The sequence below is a fragment of the Xiphophorus hellerii genome, chromosome 15, assembly GCF_003331165.1.
Source record: "Xiphophorus hellerii strain 12219 chromosome 15, Xiphophorus_hellerii-4.1, whole genome shotgun sequence".
Taxonomy (NCBI): domain Eukaryota; kingdom Metazoa; phylum Chordata; class Actinopteri; order Cyprinodontiformes; family Poeciliidae; genus Xiphophorus; species Xiphophorus hellerii.
This window is the reverse complement of record NC_045686.1, coordinates 10,438,821-10,460,712: the sequence shown is the minus strand read 5'-3', so window position 1 is coordinate 10,460,712 and position 21,892 is coordinate 10,438,821. Positions and strand designations below refer to the sequence as shown.

At 35.6% G+C, this 21,892-nt stretch overlaps 1 protein-coding gene across 9 annotated transcripts in view; it reads right to left on the bottom strand.

Annotated features, from left to right (window-relative positions):
* Positions 1–21,892, bottom strand: part of lama2 (laminin, alpha 2) — a 183,193-nt gene that overhangs the window by 21,120 nt on the left and 140,181 nt on the right. For 6 of the 9 annotated variants that reach the window (XM_032584629.1, XM_032584632.1, XM_032584631.1 and 3 more), the window contains 16 exons: positions 21,299–21,441; positions 20,095–20,193; positions 18,220–18,331; positions 14,194–14,356; positions 10,870–10,948; positions 10,652–10,783; positions 9,598–9,714; positions 9,296–9,459; positions 8,760–8,898; positions 8,091–8,193; positions 6,276–6,392; positions 5,984–6,166; positions 5,790–5,795; positions 5,035–5,189; positions 3,381–3,524; positions 1,278–1,411 (listed from right to left, as the gene is read on the bottom strand). In XM_032584629.1, coding sequence (XP_032440520.1) covers positions 1,278–1,411; positions 3,381–3,524; positions 5,035–5,189; positions 5,790–5,795; positions 5,984–6,166; positions 6,276–6,392; positions 8,091–8,193; positions 8,760–8,898; positions 9,296–9,459; positions 9,598–9,714; positions 10,652–10,783; positions 10,870–10,948; positions 14,194–14,356; positions 18,220–18,331; positions 20,095–20,193; positions 21,299–21,441 — 1,990 coding nt within the window. The remainder of the gene's footprint in view (positions 1–1,277; positions 1,412–3,380; positions 3,525–5,034; positions 5,190–5,789; positions 5,796–5,983; positions 6,167–6,275; positions 6,393–8,090; positions 8,194–8,759; positions 8,899–9,295; positions 9,460–9,597; positions 9,715–10,651; positions 10,784–10,869; positions 10,949–14,193; positions 14,357–18,219; positions 18,332–20,094; positions 20,194–21,298; positions 21,442–21,892) is intronic. The other 3 variants (XM_032584630.1, XM_032584635.1, XM_032584636.1) reach the window with 1 other exon arrangement.

Below are 21,892 nucleotides of genomic sequence, written 5' to 3'. Positions count from 1 at the left end.
GATTGCCTCATATATAAAAGATATACTCTCGGTCATCTGAGTCATGTCTACTCAGGGGTAAAAATGGTGCAGTAAGAGGCCACTTATTTTGAAAAAAGGTTTTAAGTTCTGTGTTTTAAGTTTCTCTACATGTAGTTTGAAGTTGAGCAAGTTATCAACCCCAAAATCAGACATCGTTCAACCAGACATAAACCTATACATACATTTTGTTTTCAAACTCCACTGAAGTTTATTTCACACTTCAGGTTGCAACAAAACAAACTACAAACCATCTTTACAGTGAAACATTTTTGTGTAAATGTTTTTTTTTTATTCATCCATACCGCTTCCCGCGCCCCCCTTGCAAGGGCTCGGCGCCCCCCGTAGGGGGCACGCAACACACTTTGGGAACCACTGGACCAAGTTTAGACCAAGTTTGCTGATATAGCTTATAAATAGCAGGGGGCCTAATATAGAGCCCTGTGGCACTGAGGTGATTTGAAAACCAATCTACTGCTATATAATGGTCAACAGGGTCAAATACTTCAACATGTTCTATATGATTTCTGGAGATGCTGCAGTGACTAAATGTTATGTGTTCACCTGATATTAGTTTTCTTGGACCTTTTGATTGTAAACAGAAATGACAAAAACACACTGTGTGTGCCTACTGAACCTCTCCTCACAGCCATATGAAAGTTTGTTTTCAAGGCAGGAGTAACATTCAGCAGTGGGGGAATATTTTAAAGACAGAGAAGTCTGTGTGATGCCATCAGTAAACACCTTTGGGAAGTCTCTCTGATGGAAAATGCATGGAGCAGGTGGGACTCTTCCTTTATGTGAATGAGAGAGTGTGTAAACAACAACACTGCAGCTTACAGAGGGAAGGAAAAATAGATTGCAGTGGATCTATGTAATGATGTGCCAAAGGCTGACAAGACTGCAAACTCTAGATTTCCCAGCTGTAAAAACACGCTTTCTGCTCTAGCATGAGTAAGACAATGTTTTGGGGTTTCTGCTATTTTGTCTTTGCTGTTGGTATTGATTGTTATTTGTTAAATAATGTGAGAGAGGAGTAAGACGAGACAAGATACCAGGAAAATAATGTGAAAGCAGGCAGAACATTGTTTCATATTTTTCTTTGGCTGAGTTTGTGATATTTGTGATAAACTGCAAAATGATTGGCTTACTACATCTTGCCGAAAGTGCAACACAAGATTTGAATGTACGTACTACACCCAAAATCTTTAGACAAATGAATTAGAAGAATGACATGTGTATCAGGGCAAGTTACTTACCGAGACGCTTCTATCCGGTGCCAGTTCCCATCGTTGATTGTGTGATGGGGATATTCAACCCTTCCCACACCTGAACCCACATCCCAAAGGAAATTCACCTTCCCCTTGCGCATCTCCAAGGCCAAGAAATCAACCTGAGGTACAGAGAAAACAAACTAAAGAAAGTGTCTGCACACTTTTGTAGTGCAGTAAGCTGTGTTCAAGTCTCATGTCAACATATTAAGTGGCAAACCCTGATTTTTTTCACATTGTCCAACTTATTTATCCACAGACATGTAGGTGACATCTGGAGGCAGTTAAGAGTATGTACCTAAAAGAGACTGACTGAATGCCACTCTTTCACATTTTTATTATTATTTTTTTTTTTTAAATCAAGTATGATTTTCCGATTCCAAATGATGGAATGGAAAATTCCAATAAAATACACTGAAGCTCGTGATTTGAACATGACAGAATGTAGACAAAGCTCAAGGTGCATTAATATTTTTGGGAAACACTGTATCCATTGCTGAACGAAACTTTTTAAAATTTTAACTGTATGGCATTTTTTGTACATTTGTCAAACAGAAAACTGCAAATGATGCACAATAAGTTGACATTTCATTAAATGTGCTAGTTGATAAGAAATCTTTTGTTGAAAGTAATACATTCATTATCCAACATTCTCAACGTTAGGAGGATAAATCTGATATTTATATATAAAAAAAAGGGCTGCAGTAGTGTGGCCTTGAACAAAAGGTACTGCAGTCATACAGCTCTGAAAGTGTAAAAATTGGTATTCTTTCAATGTAACAGCAATGTGAATAAACGAGAATAAATGCCATTTCTCAACAAATCCAACTTTATAAATGGAGCAAAGTGTAAAAGTAAGCGGACACTCTCCTCTCATATTAATGTGCATGACTGTTATTGTGATAACAGATTAATGTGGTCAGATTTGAGTTTATCAGTGAAGGTACACAAGCACATTACAGACCACATAAATCTCACAGTGTTGAAATTGATTGGTGGAAATTGAATCAATTTCCCCACCTGTAAAAGGGACGATTTGGAAACCTTTCAGCATCCCACCCATTAGTAAGAGAGTTTTATATGAAGACATTTGTTTAAAAGGATCTGGGCATAGTAACAAGAGTCCAGATTCTCAATACTATTAAACAGAACCAACTGGAGCATTTATCCAGGAGGTGAAAATAAAATACAATGATGAAGTGCAAGAGCTGAAGTTCTCTCCAGTGGCCTCTTTAGCTGGATTTTCACAGGATTTTGTTGTATTTTGATTAACAATCTTATTACTTATGTATGAGTTAAAAAAAATGATGAGTGAATTCTGAGCATGCAGACTCTTCTGCTGTCTTTGAACTACACAAAATAATTATTCATGTAGCCTTATGCACAATTAGAGATTATCAGGAAGTCGCATCTGAACACACAAATCACAGGCAAACACACAAGTGCACGCACTTTTCTTTCTAGTCTCTCCAGAGTATAGGCGATTATTCATTAGCAGAGATCACAGGGAAGCATTATTATTCAACTAGCACTTCACTATTAGTAAAAATGTAAGATGTGAACAAAAACACACACTAAATTATTATTTATACTAAATTAGAATATCCATGAGAGACACAAACACATATGTGCTGAAGACGTCCCAGTCAGATGAAGCAAAGCAAAGATTTCTCTGGGGAAATCAGGGTAAAGCTGAGAGCAACACAAGCTTGTTGTTAATTGCCACTCCGCTCCAGCACACACACAAATATAGTGCACACACTTTGGGACTATAAGTAGTACCTTTAAACAGTGCTGTGTTGTGTTTTAAGGGTGCTGGTGGGTACGTGTCAAGACGTATTAATTATTCTCACAGATAAATCACTATGGGAGTATTAGTAGGCTGCTTCTTTGTCTAGTTTAAGACACGGACACAACCTGGTTCTTTGTGTGTGCAGGTCTTTGTGTTTGCTAAGCTGAACTTTCAAGCGGGATAAATGCTGTACAACATTAACCTTAATTAATGCAATATTACGGAAGATATGCTTGCAAAAAACCTATTTAGTGGCTGTAGTGTGGGAGTCAAACCATTAAAACTAATTTTATACTTACATATTTGGCAGATCCCAGGTAAAAAAGGAGGTTATCAGGTGTGGTGGTTTTAACATGAAGGATGATGGTGTTGTACCTCCCTTTTCTGATATCGGGGCGATAACTTCGGAGGCAGTCACCACCTGATGAAACTGAGACTTTGATCTGGAAAACAGTAGGAGATTGTAAACTATTTTAACACGGAACAAAAACAGTTTTCGCAAGCATTTTTTTTGTTGACTGTCCAGAACAAACTTATTTTTTTCTTTTGGCGGAGAGAAAAAATAATTCATAGGAATAAATTCAAATAATTTTAAATCAAATTTGATATGAAGGGACTGATTTGAGGTAGTAATGGACATTCAGGTGAATTTTATTACATTAGGATGCCATTCATAAGGATCAATTATACAAACAGATGTATTTCAGGTGTTGTTTTTGTGTTATTTTTTTTACTATGGTTTAGAGGTAATATAAACCAAAAATTATGTTTTTTTCAAAACATATTCATGACATAAGATCACTATAAGGAAGATTTTTCATACAGAAATCTTATGTTATACCCTTGTTGAATCCTAGAAGAGGCTGCTCACTTGACTTGCTCACTTATGAAACCCTTTAAACCCTCTAAAGGAGATTTTTGCTAAAGAAGAATGGTGTTTACAAACTGCTGTAAGCATATTAAAGTTGAGTGGAAGAAAACAAAGTGATAGTAAAAGGTGTACAAACAAGCTCCCTCACAATCCAACCTTAAGGGGATTGTGAACCAAAGTTCAATTAAGAGTTTCTTCTGGTGTTGCTCAACTGTGTTTTCTGAAGTCCAAAATCAAAGCAGTTTAGAAATCACAGATCACTTTCAGCTTTCTTCTGACAAGTTTTATGGACATGCTCATTTATTTTTTTCCAAACAGACTCGACACCTGCCTACATCACCAAAAGGTCCAACTAGCTAACATAATGACCATGGTGTAACTGTGCTTGACTAACCAGAAACCTGGTCTGACCTAAACCCCACAAAAAAAATCTATGAGCTGTTAATAGGAGAATATGTCACACTTAACAACACAAAAAAGCTGATGGCTTGAATTAAAGAAACCTCGGCTTCCCTCAGACCTCATGAGAGCCACAGGCTGATTTGGCTCCATGTCACGTTACAATGATGCAGTAATTTAGGCAAAAGCAGGCCCAACCAAGTATTCACTACATTTACTGTAAATTTCATGGTCATACTTTCAGTAGAACAGCAGTTCTGCATACAACCTGCAACAGATCATCTCCACGGTATTTAAGTACAGCAACATTTGCAGCTCAATGTGAAAACAGAACTGAAATAAAAACAGAATATATAAAAAATACAATTCTTTGCACAAAAAAGGTCATGCTTGACTTTATGTACTACTGTTGTTTTCTGATACCCTAATTTTGAGTTGTAGATCCAAAATTCTGTTCATCAAAATGAACAGAAAAAGTATATCACTCTATGTGTGATGTACCCAGGTGACTTTCACTTTGTGAACTGACTGTATCTGTAAAAACACACATTATTAAAACATTCACACACAAACATTCAAAAACACACAAGACAGAAGTATGGAAAGAATTTTTACTCAACAATTTCACTGCCATTCAGCATCAACTGAGTGCAATAACATATGTGAATATCAAAAACGCATACTGAATTTGCTTGCTTCCTGGCCTGGTTGATCAGTTCCTTTATTTGTGAGATGTTGCGCCTCAAATTGTCTTGAAGCTCTTTTATCGGTTGCAGCTTCTCCAGCAGTCTGTCAGCTTCATCCTCCAAATCCTTTACTTTAGCTCCAGCAGCATGGACTAAGAGCAGAGAGAGATGGAGCAAAATGAGCATAAACACTGGCACAACAATACTTCTTTTACAAATACTACAGAGTAAATCTCAGCTGAAAGTGGAAAGCTTGCCAGATATGAGATAACTGAAAGAACAGAAATACAAAAGAAGAGCGAGAAATGAGATTGAGAGCCAAAGAAATTAGTGTAGCTTAGCATTCAAAGAGAACTGCTTTAATTTTACAGTGTACATTATGTAGGACAGTGATAGAAAGAACTAAAAATCAAAAAGGCGTTATATATGCCTTGCAATGAGCTGAGAATTCATGCTCATTTCGAATGGAGGCATTAATAGAAGCAGCTGTACAGATACTAAAGACAGCCAAAAAATTAGTGTAAGGTGCATCAATACAGCTGTAGAGAACTGTTTACATCGGTATTAACTGAGGCTATTAAAACAAAAATGATTGCCACATTGTGTTAAAAATTGGAATTTAGTATTTTGTTTTGTCAATAAACAAGAACTGATTAGAAAACTGTAAAGCCAAACATATTACTAGAGTGTAGTATTGGTGCACCGGTTACAATAATAAATTATTTTTATTAAGGTAAGTGAAATATACATACTGATTGCTGTGGGGATTGAAAAAAGAGAAACAAGAAGAAAAATATCAAACATTGAGTTGAATTTACCAAAGTTTCTAAAATGGTTGACTTTGGAATTAGTACTGAATTACAGTAAATATAAATTTATCAAACTTATATAATTTCATTTATTGATTCACGAGTTAATGGAGATACCCGATAATAAAGCACTTTACTGTTTTTTTCAGGGTCCTGGATCAGCCGATTGGCTGCGTTGACGTCGTCCTCCAGCTCGCTGCAGTTCAGCGTCAGGCCTCCGAGGCGCAGGTTCAGATCCGCAAGGCGCTCCAGGACGTCTACGGCTGTAGCATTGGCATCAGCTGCTACTGCTTTTGTAGCTGCTAGTTTAGCAGACGTATCTGTAAGAAATGCCACACATTGCTAAAAGATGGCTGTAATTTTACTTTGTTTAAAAAAAAAGATGAATGATTTGTTTGGACACAAACAAATTAAAAATCACTATCTTACCATTGGGGATTGCGTTGAGTGTCGCCAGGGTTCCATTAACAGCTGCTAGAAGGCCTTTGGTTTTGTCTCTAGCTGCTTTAACTCTGCCCTTTAGCCCGGCCACATTGTCTGCATTTTCTACACACAAAACAAATAGTAATATCTACGACAATCTCCTTAGTAATAAAATATCCCTCCTCCCTTTCCTGATCAACAAGATCAATGAGATCACAGACAAAGGAAAAGGATACAGATATTCTGAAGCAAAGATAAAATAAGAGATGATTCCATGTAAATTCACTTTACAGAAATCAACATAAAGTTTAGAATAGGTGGGAAAATGACTTGTGTCAATAAATGCCATAAAATTGTGATATACACAGCTGAAATACTTTGTTGTTTATACAAGGTATTTCACTTTCGAAAAACTGAAAATAACTTTGTAGTTTTCTTTTTTGTTTGTTTTTGCATTGCACATAATACTAGTTACTCCTTTAATTTTTCAGAACTCACCACCTGTTGGTTTGCATTATTCTTACTGACCTTTCCACATTCAACACTTCGTGATTTTTAGATCAAATCAAACAAATAGATGTTTAAGCATTTCCCCCACTGATTTCACTTTCTAACAAATGAAATCAATGCAATACACCAGACCTGGGTGTTTAAAGGTCAGAGAGCAACAGCCGACCCTTCAAATGCCCTCAGCTGACCTGAATGAAAATTGGAAATCAAAAATGCATACATTTTATGAAGCTCATTTTCAAAGAAACATCTTCCATTTAATATATAACCATAACCACCTTCTACAGTCCTCCAGGACTGCACCATGCTGGAAGGGAAGACATCAAACACAACAAGAAAATCAATGATTTCCTGTAAATCTTTTTCTTCTTTAGTTTGCAAGGAAAAAACAACTGCAGTGGTGAATTTCAGGATAATTAAACTGATCATTCAGTTTAATTATCCTGAATTAAACTGATCATTGAACTGATCATTCTCTACCCCATTATCAATTGGGGGAGAGACATCAGTTCAAAACCATAAACTTAACATCATTTTTAGAGATAATTATATGGTTTAGAAAGTGTCTATAATAACCCAAAGGGATAAATCAATTGTCACTATACGGATAAACAAAAATCCTTTTTGTCATATCTAATTTTTTTATTTTGTAAGCCAGGTGTATAAACTTCCCAATTTTTCTGTCAATTGTCGTGGAAATGAATATATTTCCAAGCACTGTTCAGGTGAAATCACTCAATCTGGTTTATTCATATATTGTGCACAATACAGAGAGCTTGTAGGACAATCAGTAATGAAGCAGGTCTGGGTGAACTTATGAACTCTCACCAAAAGAACTATTTGGGTTACATGTAGAAGGTTGGAAGTTGTTTTCTACAGCTGCATCAGAACCAGACTGTCTCTCCCTTTGTTGTTAATTCTTTATCTTTGGTATAAAACTCATGTGTTGTCTCTGCCTGACAGAGCTTTTCATCCAGACCTGCTTCATTACTGATTGTCCTATGAGCTCTCTGTATTGTGCGCAATATATGAATAAACCTGATTGAGTGATTTCACCTGAACAGTGCTTGGAAATAACACACTCATCAGCAACTTTAGTATAATTCAGAAGAAAAACTGTCAATTAAAAAACAGTCAATTATATTACCTCAAGGTGAGATGATAAAAAGAAATGACTTAATTCTGAGTATCAAGCTAAACACGCTCAATTTAGGCCTCCATAATCAAGAATCGACTTTCCAAGAGTGATTTCATACGTTTAAGAAAATGTTTATGTTTCCAGTCCAGTAGACACAGTGTGTAGGCCCGTACCTTTAACATCATTCTGAAGTTGTTTGGCTTTGTTCAGCAGTATTTGACTCTTCTGGAGGGCATTCTGAGCTGCCTCCTTTACAGGGACATCAGGACCCAAAGCCTGAAACAGCACCAATGCAAAACATATAAACACATACACCTTCTAACAATTTGAGAAATAATGCTTTCAGAAACTGTAGATACAAAAGACTTAAAAAACGTCTGTCATCACAAAAACAAACACTTTTCTGTATTTATTCACTTTACATTAAATTTAATCATTATTACTTTGAAAGACTACTTATTTTATTTTACTTGTCTATGATTGTTTTTATGCTCTTTGTCCAAAATCCTTTTAGAGCTTGAACTTTATTGTCCTCTAGTTTTGAAAAATAAAAGTATAAATATTGCTATGATGTCTGCGATGACCAATGAAGAGCCAATAATATATTTTCTTACGGAATACAAATAGATTGTGCTGAGAATAGACTTTCAGGGTCTTGATGGTTAAAGTACTTGCATACTCCATTTGAAGATTGTAGAATTAAGTTGTAATAAATAAATGTCTAAAATTATCATCTTTTGTGTCTTAATTTTAGGCGCTTATAAAAGCCAAATGCATGCAAAACACCAAAAATAAAATTTGTACTCTATTCAAAAGATATTAATGAATTTCTGAATCCTCACCAGTGCCAGAGCCTCATTTGCTGTCTGTTTGGCTGCTTTTGCCTCTTTTTCTGCAGCATCAACATTGGCTTTAATATTACTGTAAGCATGGACAGCAGCAGTTGCATTGAAGGACAGGTTTTTTGCTTCAGCCAAAATACTGTGAGGTGAAGAGTGAGAAAGAAGGAAAAAAACATGATAGATTAAATTAACTTCTACACAAACCTTTTTCCAATCAAAAATCTTAATTTTGCTTGCGTTAATGGTAGTTAAGCACAATTTTACAAGAATATGGCATTTATACCGAATCCTAAAATTTTAGTCTTGAAATTAATAACAGAGTAATATTACACTGAATTGGAAAATAAAATTCCACTTTTTACCCTTTAGGATAAACAATATTTACATACAAATACCTACTATTCAAAAAATTTGGAATATAAAAATATATATCTCATATCTTTTTTAATTACTCATCATTTTATTTCACTTTCCACCGTATGGCTGAGGGATCTATGAGAGAAGGTAAAACAGTGATCTGTTTGTACTGTATTCACCCATCTAAAATGGCTGCCGATTCATTTAGCTGTTTGGCATGTTCCTCTGCTTCGCGGACGTGTTCAGCCAGGCGGCCATTGCTCAAGCCATCAGAGAGGCCCTGAACTTCGTCATCCAGTTGAGCATGAAGCGGATCAAGCTCTCTATCCATCTCCTCCAAGTCCTGAGAACGGAGGATTAAATTCATCATTACTTACCAAAATAAAAGAAGTTTCTTTTTTTTATTGTAACTCTTAGCCAACCAAGCTTAGTCAGAATGAACAACTATGAAAAGTCTTTGTGTTTTTTTTTTATTTAGTACCTCCAGCTCCTTGTTGATGTTGTCAGACAGCTGGTTTGCCTCATCTAGAAGATCATTTCCCTCTCCAAGGACCTTCTGCGCGTCTTGTTTGACAGCATTGACTGCATCTCGCTTCCTCTATAAAAAATAAATAAAAAAATAATATTAACATCTGCAACAATACACTATTTTTATTTCTGAATGTTTTAGATTTTCTATAGTTTTCTTTTTGAGAAGCCAGATTGCCTTCTATTCTTTTAAAATGATTGCCACAAAAGGAGTTTTGCTAGATATTGGCTTTTCCTTTCAGGTAATTTCTACATGACATATAGCTGACTAGTATCTGACTAGTACTATTAAACTTTCAAGAACTGAGCTATAAATCATTTAGTCATAAAAAAGCATGGACTAACCAGTGATTTGTGTCAAAGTGATCAAATCATAACTTATTGAAATGGAAATAAATCTGTTTCTCCTGTATCTGTTCCATCACTAAAAACGATAAAGGCACCAAAAGAGCATACATCACTACAGTTTTAAATTTTACAGCTTTATGTAAAATTTTAACATTCCAGTGTTTTGTTTTTTTTTAGAAACTTTCTCAAATCTGTCCATTTCATTCATTTTTTAAGTATTTGACGTTGTTAATCACTTTATTTTGTTTAATCTAAAGCACTTTGTGGTTCTTATTGATGAAATAGAAACATTCTAAAGCCAGGAAATAATCTAAGAAATTAATAGGCATTTAAAAAAAATGTATTTCAGGAGAACCAAGTCGTAAACGGTTGCAGCTACCTGCAACAGACTAAGCATGTTTTTTAGATTTAATGTACATGTTACACCTAATTTGATAAGCAGTAAAAGTTACACTGCAAACTCTAACAGCTGGTGGAGTAGAAACACTTTAAGGTATATCACAGTTTAATAAGAGAAAATCTAATCTAACTTGAATCCATACTTTATTTACAACTGTAGAAAATTTATATTTACTGTATATATAACTTGGCATAATCATCCTTAAATTCTGACAGACGGCTATGTTCTGATTCTTATGTATGTTTGAGTTGGGCTGCACCTGCAGAGCGGTGAGGTTGGCTTTGTTTTTTTCTGTCAGCAAGCCAGCCTGCCTCGCCTTTCCCCGGGCAGAGTTCAGTAAATCTTGAGCCTCCTGGAGCTTCCCCTCATGATCAGACAGCTTCTCTTTTATCTTTGAAACACATGAGGAGGTACTGAGGTAATCAAAGTCATTTAATACATTTGAAAACAAGATTTGTAAGCAGAGATCATGATTACCTCTGCTTTCAAGTCTTCAGTGGCTTGATGAGGGTCACCAAACATCCTTTTGACTTTCTGATACAGCTCTTCTGCTAGACTGCAGAGGAGCAAGAGAGTTCATTTACATTCATATCTTGGATAACGATATTATGACTCATAAAACCGGAGGAGTACTTATTTATATGTGTTTTTACAAATGCAAAAACAACTAAAAACACCACAAAACTTCACATCTTCTACTTGTTTCTGAGCCAGTTTTCAAACCTATGGGATGAATAAGAGCACATACAGTTAGTCATACCAAGAGCTAAGCCAAGTCTTGGAGAGAGACGAGGTTAAACGCTGAAAGACGGAGTCCAGCGTATCAACAATAGAAGGAGAAAGTTTTCCTTTAATTGATGAAAGAAGAAAGAGAGAAAAGAAAGGGATTTTGTGTGAAAGCTTAAGCTTCATAAAGCCAGAGCTGTTGTTTAAAAAAAGAGACATAATGTGGGAAAATTCAGTTGTACTTGTCTGTTATGGAATTGCATAAGAAGAGATGTGGAGTGAAAATGTGAAAACCTTTCACTTTAGATCAGATATTGAGGTATTCATTTTTTCATACAAGGTTTCACAAAGGTTTGATGAAGTTTAAATAACCAGTAGAGTTTAATCTTTTGAATAATAATAATAATGACTGCTGTTTTTATTTTGTTGAACACCCTGTTATCCTTTTTAATATAAGTAGACTACCTGTTTTTCTTTATATCTGTAGTTAGTTCAGATTTTTCCTTATATTCCTAATCAGCAACCCTGTGTAAATATACATAGATAATATTAATCATACTGGACTTAGGATTAATTGTGATTCTTTTCACTATCTTTTTATAACCTTTAATATCTCTGAATAAAATCATAACACTGAGAAATAGTCTGCCTTTTTAAATATTGAATATAAATTATCCACTGGGAAGGTTCAGGATTTACAAAAGTATATGAAATATACTATAAACAGATTGAATTACATTTGTAAATATGAGGCTGAGTTATAATAGAGTAGTAAAATTAGATATAGAAGTGATTTCTACGGCATAAATATAATTTGCTGATAATATTTCTCTATTTTGTTTGGTAACTAAGCATCTGAAAGTTGCTTTATCAGTGACATTAAAATGCAAATTTTAATCATTGACACAGAGTGAGTTTGATGAAGTACAACTGCTTTTTATCAGCAAATGTTACCAAAGGTGAGTCAAAGGATGGTGGTACCACTGATGGTACTTGGTATTAAATGTAATAGACCAAGAATAACAGTAATTCACACCAGAATATAAAACACTAAGGTGGCAAGGTGACTTTGATGGCATCTTTTACTGTAGCTTTTCTGTATGGTTAACAAACCTTAGAAAGTATGCAAAAATGACTGCTAGCAACATGCTTTATTTTATACAGCCATTTACAATGCAACTATTGGTTCACAACATTGTGATGTGTGTTGCGGTGGCATGCACTTTTAGTGAGTCTTCTCTCTTTGGGGGCATTTAAAATACTTTAGTAGCTACATGTTTACAATCGCACTCTTTAATGAGTCTTATTTTTCTTCTCTTACATCAATAATTACCACAAGAAGGATCTCGTGTCCTCCAGACAATATCATTCAAAGGAAAATTTCACAGTGTTTGAGGATATGGGGAATGCAATGATTGGGTATGATCAAACTTTAATGAACCCTGTAGGGAATACCATGAGGAAAATATAAACAACTGAGGATTGTCTAGTCATTCGGCATCTATTGCTCTAGTGTACTGGAGTTCTAAATTGAGTGTATGAATTAAATAAAATGTAATTTGCAGCATGTGAACAAATTTGCTTGACAGTGCTATACTAACAATAGGTCCAATGTGAAAAATATACAAAAACTACTGCATAGCTGAAAGTTTTGCATATTTCATAGAGCCATAAATTTGTTTTTCTTGTTTGTTTGTTTTTTTTATCTGGTGCTCTGGATGAAATCTCCCCTTAGGCCTCAGTCAAATAATGAAGTGCAGACCAACTCATTTAGTGGCTGAAGCGATTTCTCTTTGTCTCTCCATCACTTATTCTCTCTATCCATCCGACAGATGTTCCGCTCTCCTGTGTTTTTTCTGTCTCATTACATGTTCTTTGTATCTTTATGACTGTTTCTGTTTGTGCCCCTACGGTGATATTTTTAATTAACTCATCGACCTTTACTGCTGAGAGAGACAAAAGGGGAAAGAGGTATGAAGAGATAGATTGCTAATTCCACCAAATGCCTTGAGAGAGAATGAGAGAGAACGTTAACGAGTGATAGTGAAAAACCTCTTTGCTACAACAAACAGAAAGATGTGCAGCTATCAAATACCTGCTTACCTTTTCTCCAGTGTCAAAAAAGAAACAAAGCAAGAAAATACATCAATAGATTTTTTGAGATTTAGGATTATTTATCCTGTTTTTGTCCAAATTGCTTCTGAATATGTACTAGAAAAACTAAATAGTCAGTCCAAAGCATTAGTTTGTGCTGCAAATGATCACATTCAATAGCAAAGTAATTGAAGAAACTATTAACTGTAGAACATATTTTAAAGCATTGAGTTATGACGTAACAACTCAAACTTAAAACCAATCCAATTTTGAAAAGCAAATACCTTCATTTTAATGCCTAAAATGCTGACTGATTTGCAAAAATAATAGTTTTTTAATTGATTTCTAATTTAACTTTTAAAGAGAAACATACTAGAGGTAGAAGATAAAACAGAAAAGTCAAATAAATGTAAAAGTTGAAAAGTTTTATGTTTTGTAAAAATCAACTGCTGCCTTATTTTGAGGAAAGAGTAAACATAAGACATTCAGTATTAGAAATAGTTGGAAAAACCAACTTTCAATATGTTTTTAATGTTCGCATCTGTTCCTCATTCTCTTTTGTTGTTTGGTTGAAATTAACAAACAAAATATGAAAAAATAAGTGGTGAAGAGTCCCAGCAGCAAGCAAGATATGCAAGGTAGAGAATGACATTAAATAATGCAAAAGTCACAGGAAACCCTATGAAAACAGATACATTAAGCATTGTCTTGTGCTGCAAATGATAAAATATACTAAGATAGTTTGAACAAAAAATAAACTATGCAAAAAAATACATGACTATAATTAAAATATTTGTTTCCTCTATGCTGTGGAAACAACTTTTCACTTTCTACATCAAAAAAAGAGAGTCCGTGTATCCACTTTTTATGTGTTAAAGAATAAAATACATGACTGAAAAGAAATCTGTGTGGGAGAGGTAAAACACCTGAGCCATGGGTGTGTGTGTTTGAGAGAGAGAGAGTGTGTGTGTGTCCTCATACTCTTTCTCTTCCTCTGCAATGCTTTTCATCCCTCCAAGCTGCCGTTTTCTCATCTCGGCTAGCATCGCCTGGACCTCCCCCTTCATCTTGCTAAGGCTTTTGTCTGGAGTTCCATCATTCCGTGAGAGTGTCTTGTTCAACTCAGCTGCCTTGGATTGGAGGTCTGGACATAAAGAGACACGCAGAGACACTGCTGTGAGGATGCTGCCAGCGCACAGACTGAGTTCATGTAGTTGCAGTTGTGAAAACAATAAGGAAAACACTATTACAGCCTGTCTTGTGTTTCAACTGTAAAAAATTGAGAAAACAAAGCTGGGAGTTGAAACTGTGTTGGTGCAAATGCCAACAAATATGTATTTCTAATATTACATTTTAGACATTTTAAGCTTGGTTTGTATTTGCAACCGATGCTGTTGAATGAGGGCATATTTTTTGTTGATGTATATAAAAAACTTCCAGCAACTAAGATCAAGGTATTATTTTCCATATCAAAGGGTCGATGGCCATAATTTAATGACATGGTGGTTATATTTCTCATTTCAGTCTTGAAAATCATTGCCATGGCTTCTTTAAACGACATGTTTTATTTGATGACTGTATATATATATACATATACAGTATATATATACAGTACAGACCAAAAGTTTGGACACACTTTCTCATTGAATTCAATGACAAGGTGTGTCCAAACCTTTGGTCTGAACTGAGTACAGACCAAAAGTTTGGACACACAGTTGTGTCCAAACTTTTGGTCTGTACTGTATATATATATATATTTTAATATAAATTTAGGATTTTGTGAAATTAGAGCAGCAAGATTTTAATATTTTGCTTTCTGAAACCATAGCAATATTATGACTGATCAGGTCATGATGTTATAATAGTGTGTTTGTCACAGGTTTGATGCCAAAACAGCCCAGAGCTGTAATAAACTCCACTGGAACCCTGAAATATCAGCTGTAGATCACTTAGGCGAGGCCTCCATGGATTGGACTTGGTTGTCCAGCAAATCCCACAGATGATTAACTGAATACTTGGGTAATTTGGATTCAAAGTCAACACTCGGAAATCATCTTGCTCCTCAAACTGTTCCTGAAACAATTTTCACATTGTGCTATTGAAAAACATCTTGTTGAAAGAATGAATCATTGTGGCACATCAATGTGCCACAATGATTAGGTAGGTTGTAAGCTTCAAAGTAATATCCACACTGTGGCAGAATAATGTTTCCCAGCTCGACATTGTAAGAAACCTCATTCTGCCTCTGTTGGCTTATTTTCTTTCCAAAGTGCATCATAAGATTTTGAGACAAGGCCACCTTGTTCCATTGCTTTGTTTTCATGCTTACATGTTCAATGTTTGTTTATTCAGACAGGTATGGTATCAGCACGGCAACCATAACTGGTCTACGGCTTTGCAGATTCATACACAATAAACTGTTGTGTAAATGCAGTGGCACTTTGGTTCAGTTCTTACATTGTCTCACCACCATTTCCCTTTCAAATTACTAGTATAAGCAAACAGTCAATCATCTTTAAAAAAGACAGTAGTCACTTCACCTGTCAGTGTTTATAATGACACAAACTATCTTAATAAATTATTAGAACTTAATACACTAAAAACTACTAACCTAAAGTGAAATAAGCTGCAAGATCTCAAAACTAGAAATGGAAAGGATCAGAAAAATCCAGAATCATTGTGTAAAATAAGATTCAATCTCAATTCAAACAAACACACAGTACAGTATGTTAATTTTTCTGTGTATCCAGTAAGCACACTAAATAATTTTCATAGCTCATGACTGGAAATTTTCACCCTTTGATCTTTACTCCTTTAATCACAGTTGAAGTCAAACTCAGTCTTAAGCAATCCATCATTTAAAGACAGTTGTTTGTTGGAAGCCATGTATCTATTTTATCATATTAGAGTCAGTAAAATCTCAAAAACATCAGTGGTGAAACATATCAAGGCTCCCGTTAGTAAAACTCAACCTGCCTGACATTAATGAGGACTTTGTGCATCAGTGCAGAAGCAAAAAAATAACCGTCCATTAGTCCTTTTCCTTAATTGTGCATGTGCTTGTGTATGTGTTACTTTATCTAAACTTTATTTGACTGAAATAAGTTGAAATATTTCATGGTTATGCATGTGTGTGTGTTGTGGCAGTGTTGCATTTCACTCATTTGAAGTGTAAACATGAAGTGATTAGAGCCAAGACAGGAGTTAAGCCATCATGCTAATGAACAGCTGTATGGCATGTGTGTAGGGGTGTGCATGGTTCCTCTACCAGTGTGTGCACAGAGGAAACAAAAGTGTGTGCCACAGCCGTATAATTACATAGTAAGATTTAAGAACCAATTAAACACTTACAACGTGGACGGAATCATATTAAGGTATCTGGCAAACATGTGTGAGGAAATTGTGTACAGTATTTTCTTGCCTTAGTGTTTGTGTGTGTTTGTGTGTAGAGTGGTACCAATGTGCAGAATCTGGCAAAGGCATTTGTGTATCTGGTGTGTATTTGTGTGTTTGTGACGGCCACTAATTAAGTCTCTAATTGCTACTCTCAATCATTCAGTGAGCCAGGACACAGTCTCTCTTTTACTCTCCTAGAAACACACATACAAGCACAAACTATAATCACACTGTGATTAGGCAGAGGGCCAGAGAGCTGGGAGCAACAACAAAGAGAGGACCACTGCAGTTGATTTGGCAACTTTTCCCCCCAAAGACCACAAGTATTTCATAATGGTAAAATAATAATAATAAAAAACCTTGGTGCTACAATCTTTTATAAGTTGGACTACTGTCATCCCTACCATGCATTACTACAAACGTGCAACTGCTTAGAATACAATTCCAATGAGTTTGAATTGTGAAAGGTTCAGTTACTTAAAGTACAAAATTTGTATTATTTTATTTCACCAAAGGTGGATCGTATTTCACCACCTGTATGTTACAGTCTGTCCAGTTTTAAACCTCTGGTGTCAGATATGACTGTAAAATATAGCCCTCTATAAAATACATTTAATTAATTGATTTTATCAAAAACTATGTTTTTCAAGTTCATCGCCAGCGGTTGTGGTAACTGTGTTTTTTGAGATGTGGAGGACGGGTAAAGAAGTATGGCACTCTTGAACCGTGCTGGTAGAGAAACAATCTTTTCTTATACGGCCCAAGGCTTTTCATTTGTTTGTCACTGCTTCTTTTATTTTAAGGAATCTGATGTATCAAGATTTTTCTCTATTGGTTGGAAAGCATTTTTCATTTTGTAGTGGAATATTTTCAACATTATAGTTTTTTTTATTTCATAATTTTATCAACCTTGTCAGAGTTCAGCTGGAAAGGATTAACTTAAAATATTCACATCTTATCAGTGATAGAGAAAAGATAAATATTCAGAGGAAAATAAATTCTAAAAGTGAGCAAAAACATGTGTGTTATCAACAAAAACAGATTACTGGCCAAGTATTTTGTTCTAACTTGTATATTAGCTTGCCAATTACCAGTGAAAATTAGATGAGTAATTTCCCATTATCTAAAAATGGTGTGTTATGGACGAAGAGGCCTGATGGATTAGTTTCCTTCAACAGTTGCTCTTTATCAAGATTGTTATTGTGATGCTGCAGCTTGAGGAATCTGTTGAACGCTACAGCATCACTTTGCACCAGCAGCCTATGTGGAGTACCATCAATTTGCCCTTCAGTAACAATTTTTAGGTGCTTTCCTCCATTAGCTGAGCCATTTGGCTGATTTCCTTTCAAGCCCTCTTTGGAAGATGGAAAACTGTATTTTAAGGACCATTACATCTTGAGATGTTTGGGATACTAGATGTTTCTTCAACCCTCTTTATTTTCCTGCATATATTTTGTACAATGATACATCTGTCCTAGAATATGATCAGTTCAATAAAATGTAAAATTAATTGTAGCAAAAAATGCAGTGAAACAATACAGTAGATTCAAGAAAACTTTGACAGGATTTGAAAGGAGCTAATAAAGAAGAGGCAGAGCTAATTTTTTTTACCTTTCGCTCCCAGCAGAGTGTCTCTGATGAACTGCTCCAGGTCCTCAGCACGTTTATGAATCCTGTCCGCATCGTCCTCCACCTGCTCTCCATCAGCAGATACCTTGGTTGCCTGTAACACAAACGCATACAGCTACATCATAAAATAATAAACAGGCATTACATAGGTGAATATGTTGTAGTGAGGTGAAAATACAAAAACAACACAAATCAATACTGCGTCCAGAAAGGTGGAAAACTTACTGACATGAAGAGAAAACAGAACCTCACACAAAGTTCAAGACAAGTCCAAGAACACAAGAGGATGGATGGAGTTTTGACAGGCATGAAAATCATACCAATACACTCAATTTAACACATGCACACACACAGTTTGAGAGTGAGGATAATTATATGTCCTGCTGAGATTTGACAAGACCATGTTATGTAATTTTAGCCAGTGTTTTTGTGAGTAAGCATGTAGGAGATGGGATGTGGGGGACAGTACTGTTGTCAACAAATGTCAGACATTCAGTCTCTAAAAAGGTGTAGCTTGACGGCATGGATGTGAGTTTTCTTTTTCTCCATTTGATAGGTATAGACCCCTACACTCAAAAGGTGTTTTTCTATTTTGGTTAACTTCCCCTCACAGTCAGCCATGACAGAACATATATTTAGAGAGTGAGAGAGAAGGAAAAACATGAAACTGCTCTTTCACAGAATCTCCACCTTAATAAGATGGAAGGGTTATGGTCTGGTACGCTCTGTTGACTGGAGCTGTGGCCCTTTGTAGGGCTTCCCATTAAAAATGGCATACGGGAAGGGGTCAGACTGCATGTGATTTACAATATGGCAGACAAAAATATGGCAGACAAAAACACTAAAAGTCAAGGTTTATAATCAATGTTGTAATTTTCATCATCAGACCTTACTGTGTAATTTATTGGGCATTCTGACAAAGAAAGTGACAAAACTTTTTACCACCTGGTAGAAATTTGGATCCAGTGGATGGGGAAGAAGGTAGATGGATCTTGTAATTCTAAATGAGTAGGTTGAACTTAGAACATCTGGTAGAAGCTGCCATTCAGAAAATCTTCAACTCTGACCTCCAGGTTAGTTTGTCTCATGTTCTGGAGGAGACTCAGAAAACAGCCCATTGCAGAACAACAATAGGGCTACACTATCAAGCTACAAAACAAAACAAAACCTTTAAGGCCTAACTGGCAAAGGGGAATGTCTAAAGAGGAGTGGAGAGGCACCAGGTAATAAGACTGACAGAGGCTTCTGTGGTTGAAGAAGCAAAAACATAGACACCAGAGGAGACCACAGACCAAGACTTTTGATTGTCTTAAGTTTAGAAAATGTTCGACAACATAAAGGTGACAGTTTCAAGATGATCTGTAGGGCCTGACTAAGAATATTGTTGGATATTGAACACTGGGCTGTACCCACTTTGTTCATATAGCAGCATTTAAGGTTCTAATAGGATAAAGCTCTGTAAAATATACCATACAATATAGGGCTAAAGCTGGAGAGTAAAGTAGTTATCACTCCAGGTTGTCAACTCATTTCCAGTTTACTATCCATGTTTCCTTCACTCATTGTGTGCTGTCTAAAAATTATTTGTGCACGAAACTAAACAAGCAATATATAAATTCAGTATATTTTTATCTTTTACAATTTCACCATCTCAAATATGATTGCAATATGTCTACACTTGGAACATCCTCAAGACTCAAATATGGGAGTCTTGCTTTGTGAAATGACTGAGTCACAATATCAGAGCTCAAATTTCCACAATTCCTTTGGCTACACAGAGAGTGAAATTGAGATGAAAAGAAAAGAAAGCAGACACAGGTTAATGTAAAGTTGAAAGAAAAACCAAAGGATTTGCACCCTGCTGTGTAGCTGGTCCATCTCAACGACCAGTGATCCCAGGTTGGAGTCGGCCAGTTGCAGTAATCTCTCCGGAGCTTTGTGAGGCGATAACATGTGCTTCAGAGGGAAACAGAAAGATGAAAGTATTAGACAGAAATGTCTGACACAACGTGGCCTCGGGCGATGTTTTTGCAACCACCCAGACCTCTGCTGCAGGGCTGAAAAACAGAGGAACCAGAAAAATAACTTGCACAAAGAAATTTCTCATAAATAACACTTTTAAAACTAACAAAATGCAAACAGTCAGACAAAAGGAAATTATTTTTCTTTTAAACATTTGCTTCAATCTTGGGAAGCTGGAAAATAATTGGTGTAAAGCGATGGCTGGAAATTTGACAACAGGACCTAAAACTAGAGTGTTCATGAGACTCAACTCAAAAGGAGAATCGGAATCAATTGGAATTAAGCAGAGATATTAAATTTTTATTTGCAGAAAAGGATACAATGTGCTTGAAAAAAATATTGAATTAATTCATTAATTTTTTCCCAATCTTTGCTTAAATATGTGAACACTGCAGCAGCTACTGATCAAATTCTGAAAAGTGGCCAATTATTCTTCTCAAGTAGTTTCAACACTTCACTTTTTTCCAGTTTGTTGTAGATGCATAAATAACTCTTAGCAATAGTTCTTTAGTTCTAGTTTTACTTCTTACATGATCTTTTGATTTGTTTAGACTAAAAGATTTAACATAGAGGCAACACAGCATTTTGTGGAAATTATTATGTACGAGAATGTATTTATGTTTTTTTATTATTAAAACCAGCTGACTCATTGTGACGATACCTTACAGAGTTCACCTGTAAGTTAGAGTTAAAGGTAGACTGACTGAAAGACTGACTTAATCTAGAATGAATTTGAAGGGGAGAAATTCACAGTAAATTGACAATTTGTAATAAACTAACTATAAAGGTGTGTGGTTGAGTTGTGTTTACCAGAGTAAATTTGATCCATTTCTAAGAAGCAAAATGTATGAAAATGTTTCACTTTGACTCGTGTGGGAAACAAGACATGCTAAAATATGTCAAAAAGTTCAAAGCAATGCAACATTTAAGTTGACTTTTAGACATATCTATAAGTAGTATGTTTCACCCAGCTTGTTCTATGGAACAATATTACCCAGAACCAACATACATAGAAACAAATAAAGTTAACATTTATTACCTTGAGCTCCTCTGTCATGTTTTCAAAGTGGTACAAAGCTTTATAAGGTGGCGGGAGGGGTGTGGTCAGTGTGACATCAGTGATGATGCGATAGAGACGGTCCATGTCGCTTATTAGCAAACCTGAGCACTCATCGTCACAGGCTGGAGAAAGGTAAAGAAACACAGTTCTGAATCAGTTCATGTGCAATGAGCCCCACTAAATTCATCTGAAATATTTATTATCGGCATTGTGAGGTTCTTGCTTCCCAAGTTTCTGTATAAGGTCTTTTTATAACTGTATGTTTTATATATGTGAACTTATAAATATATCAATATGTGATGACACTTTTGTTGTTCTACCCTTAGAAAGACAAGGCTGCTGATGCATAAAATCAACCTAGAGAGGAGAGAGCACCTATTATGAGCACACACTATGGGCAAAAGAAAAAAAAACACACACACAGGAATTGACTTAGACACACAATTACTTTTTAGTAAAGTGCTAGGAAAACATAGTTTTCTTTTGCGACCCGAGGCTGATTTATTGCAGAAATTAAAACTCCTGACATGGAAAATCAAAGATAAATTAAATAATATACTGTACAAACTGTTT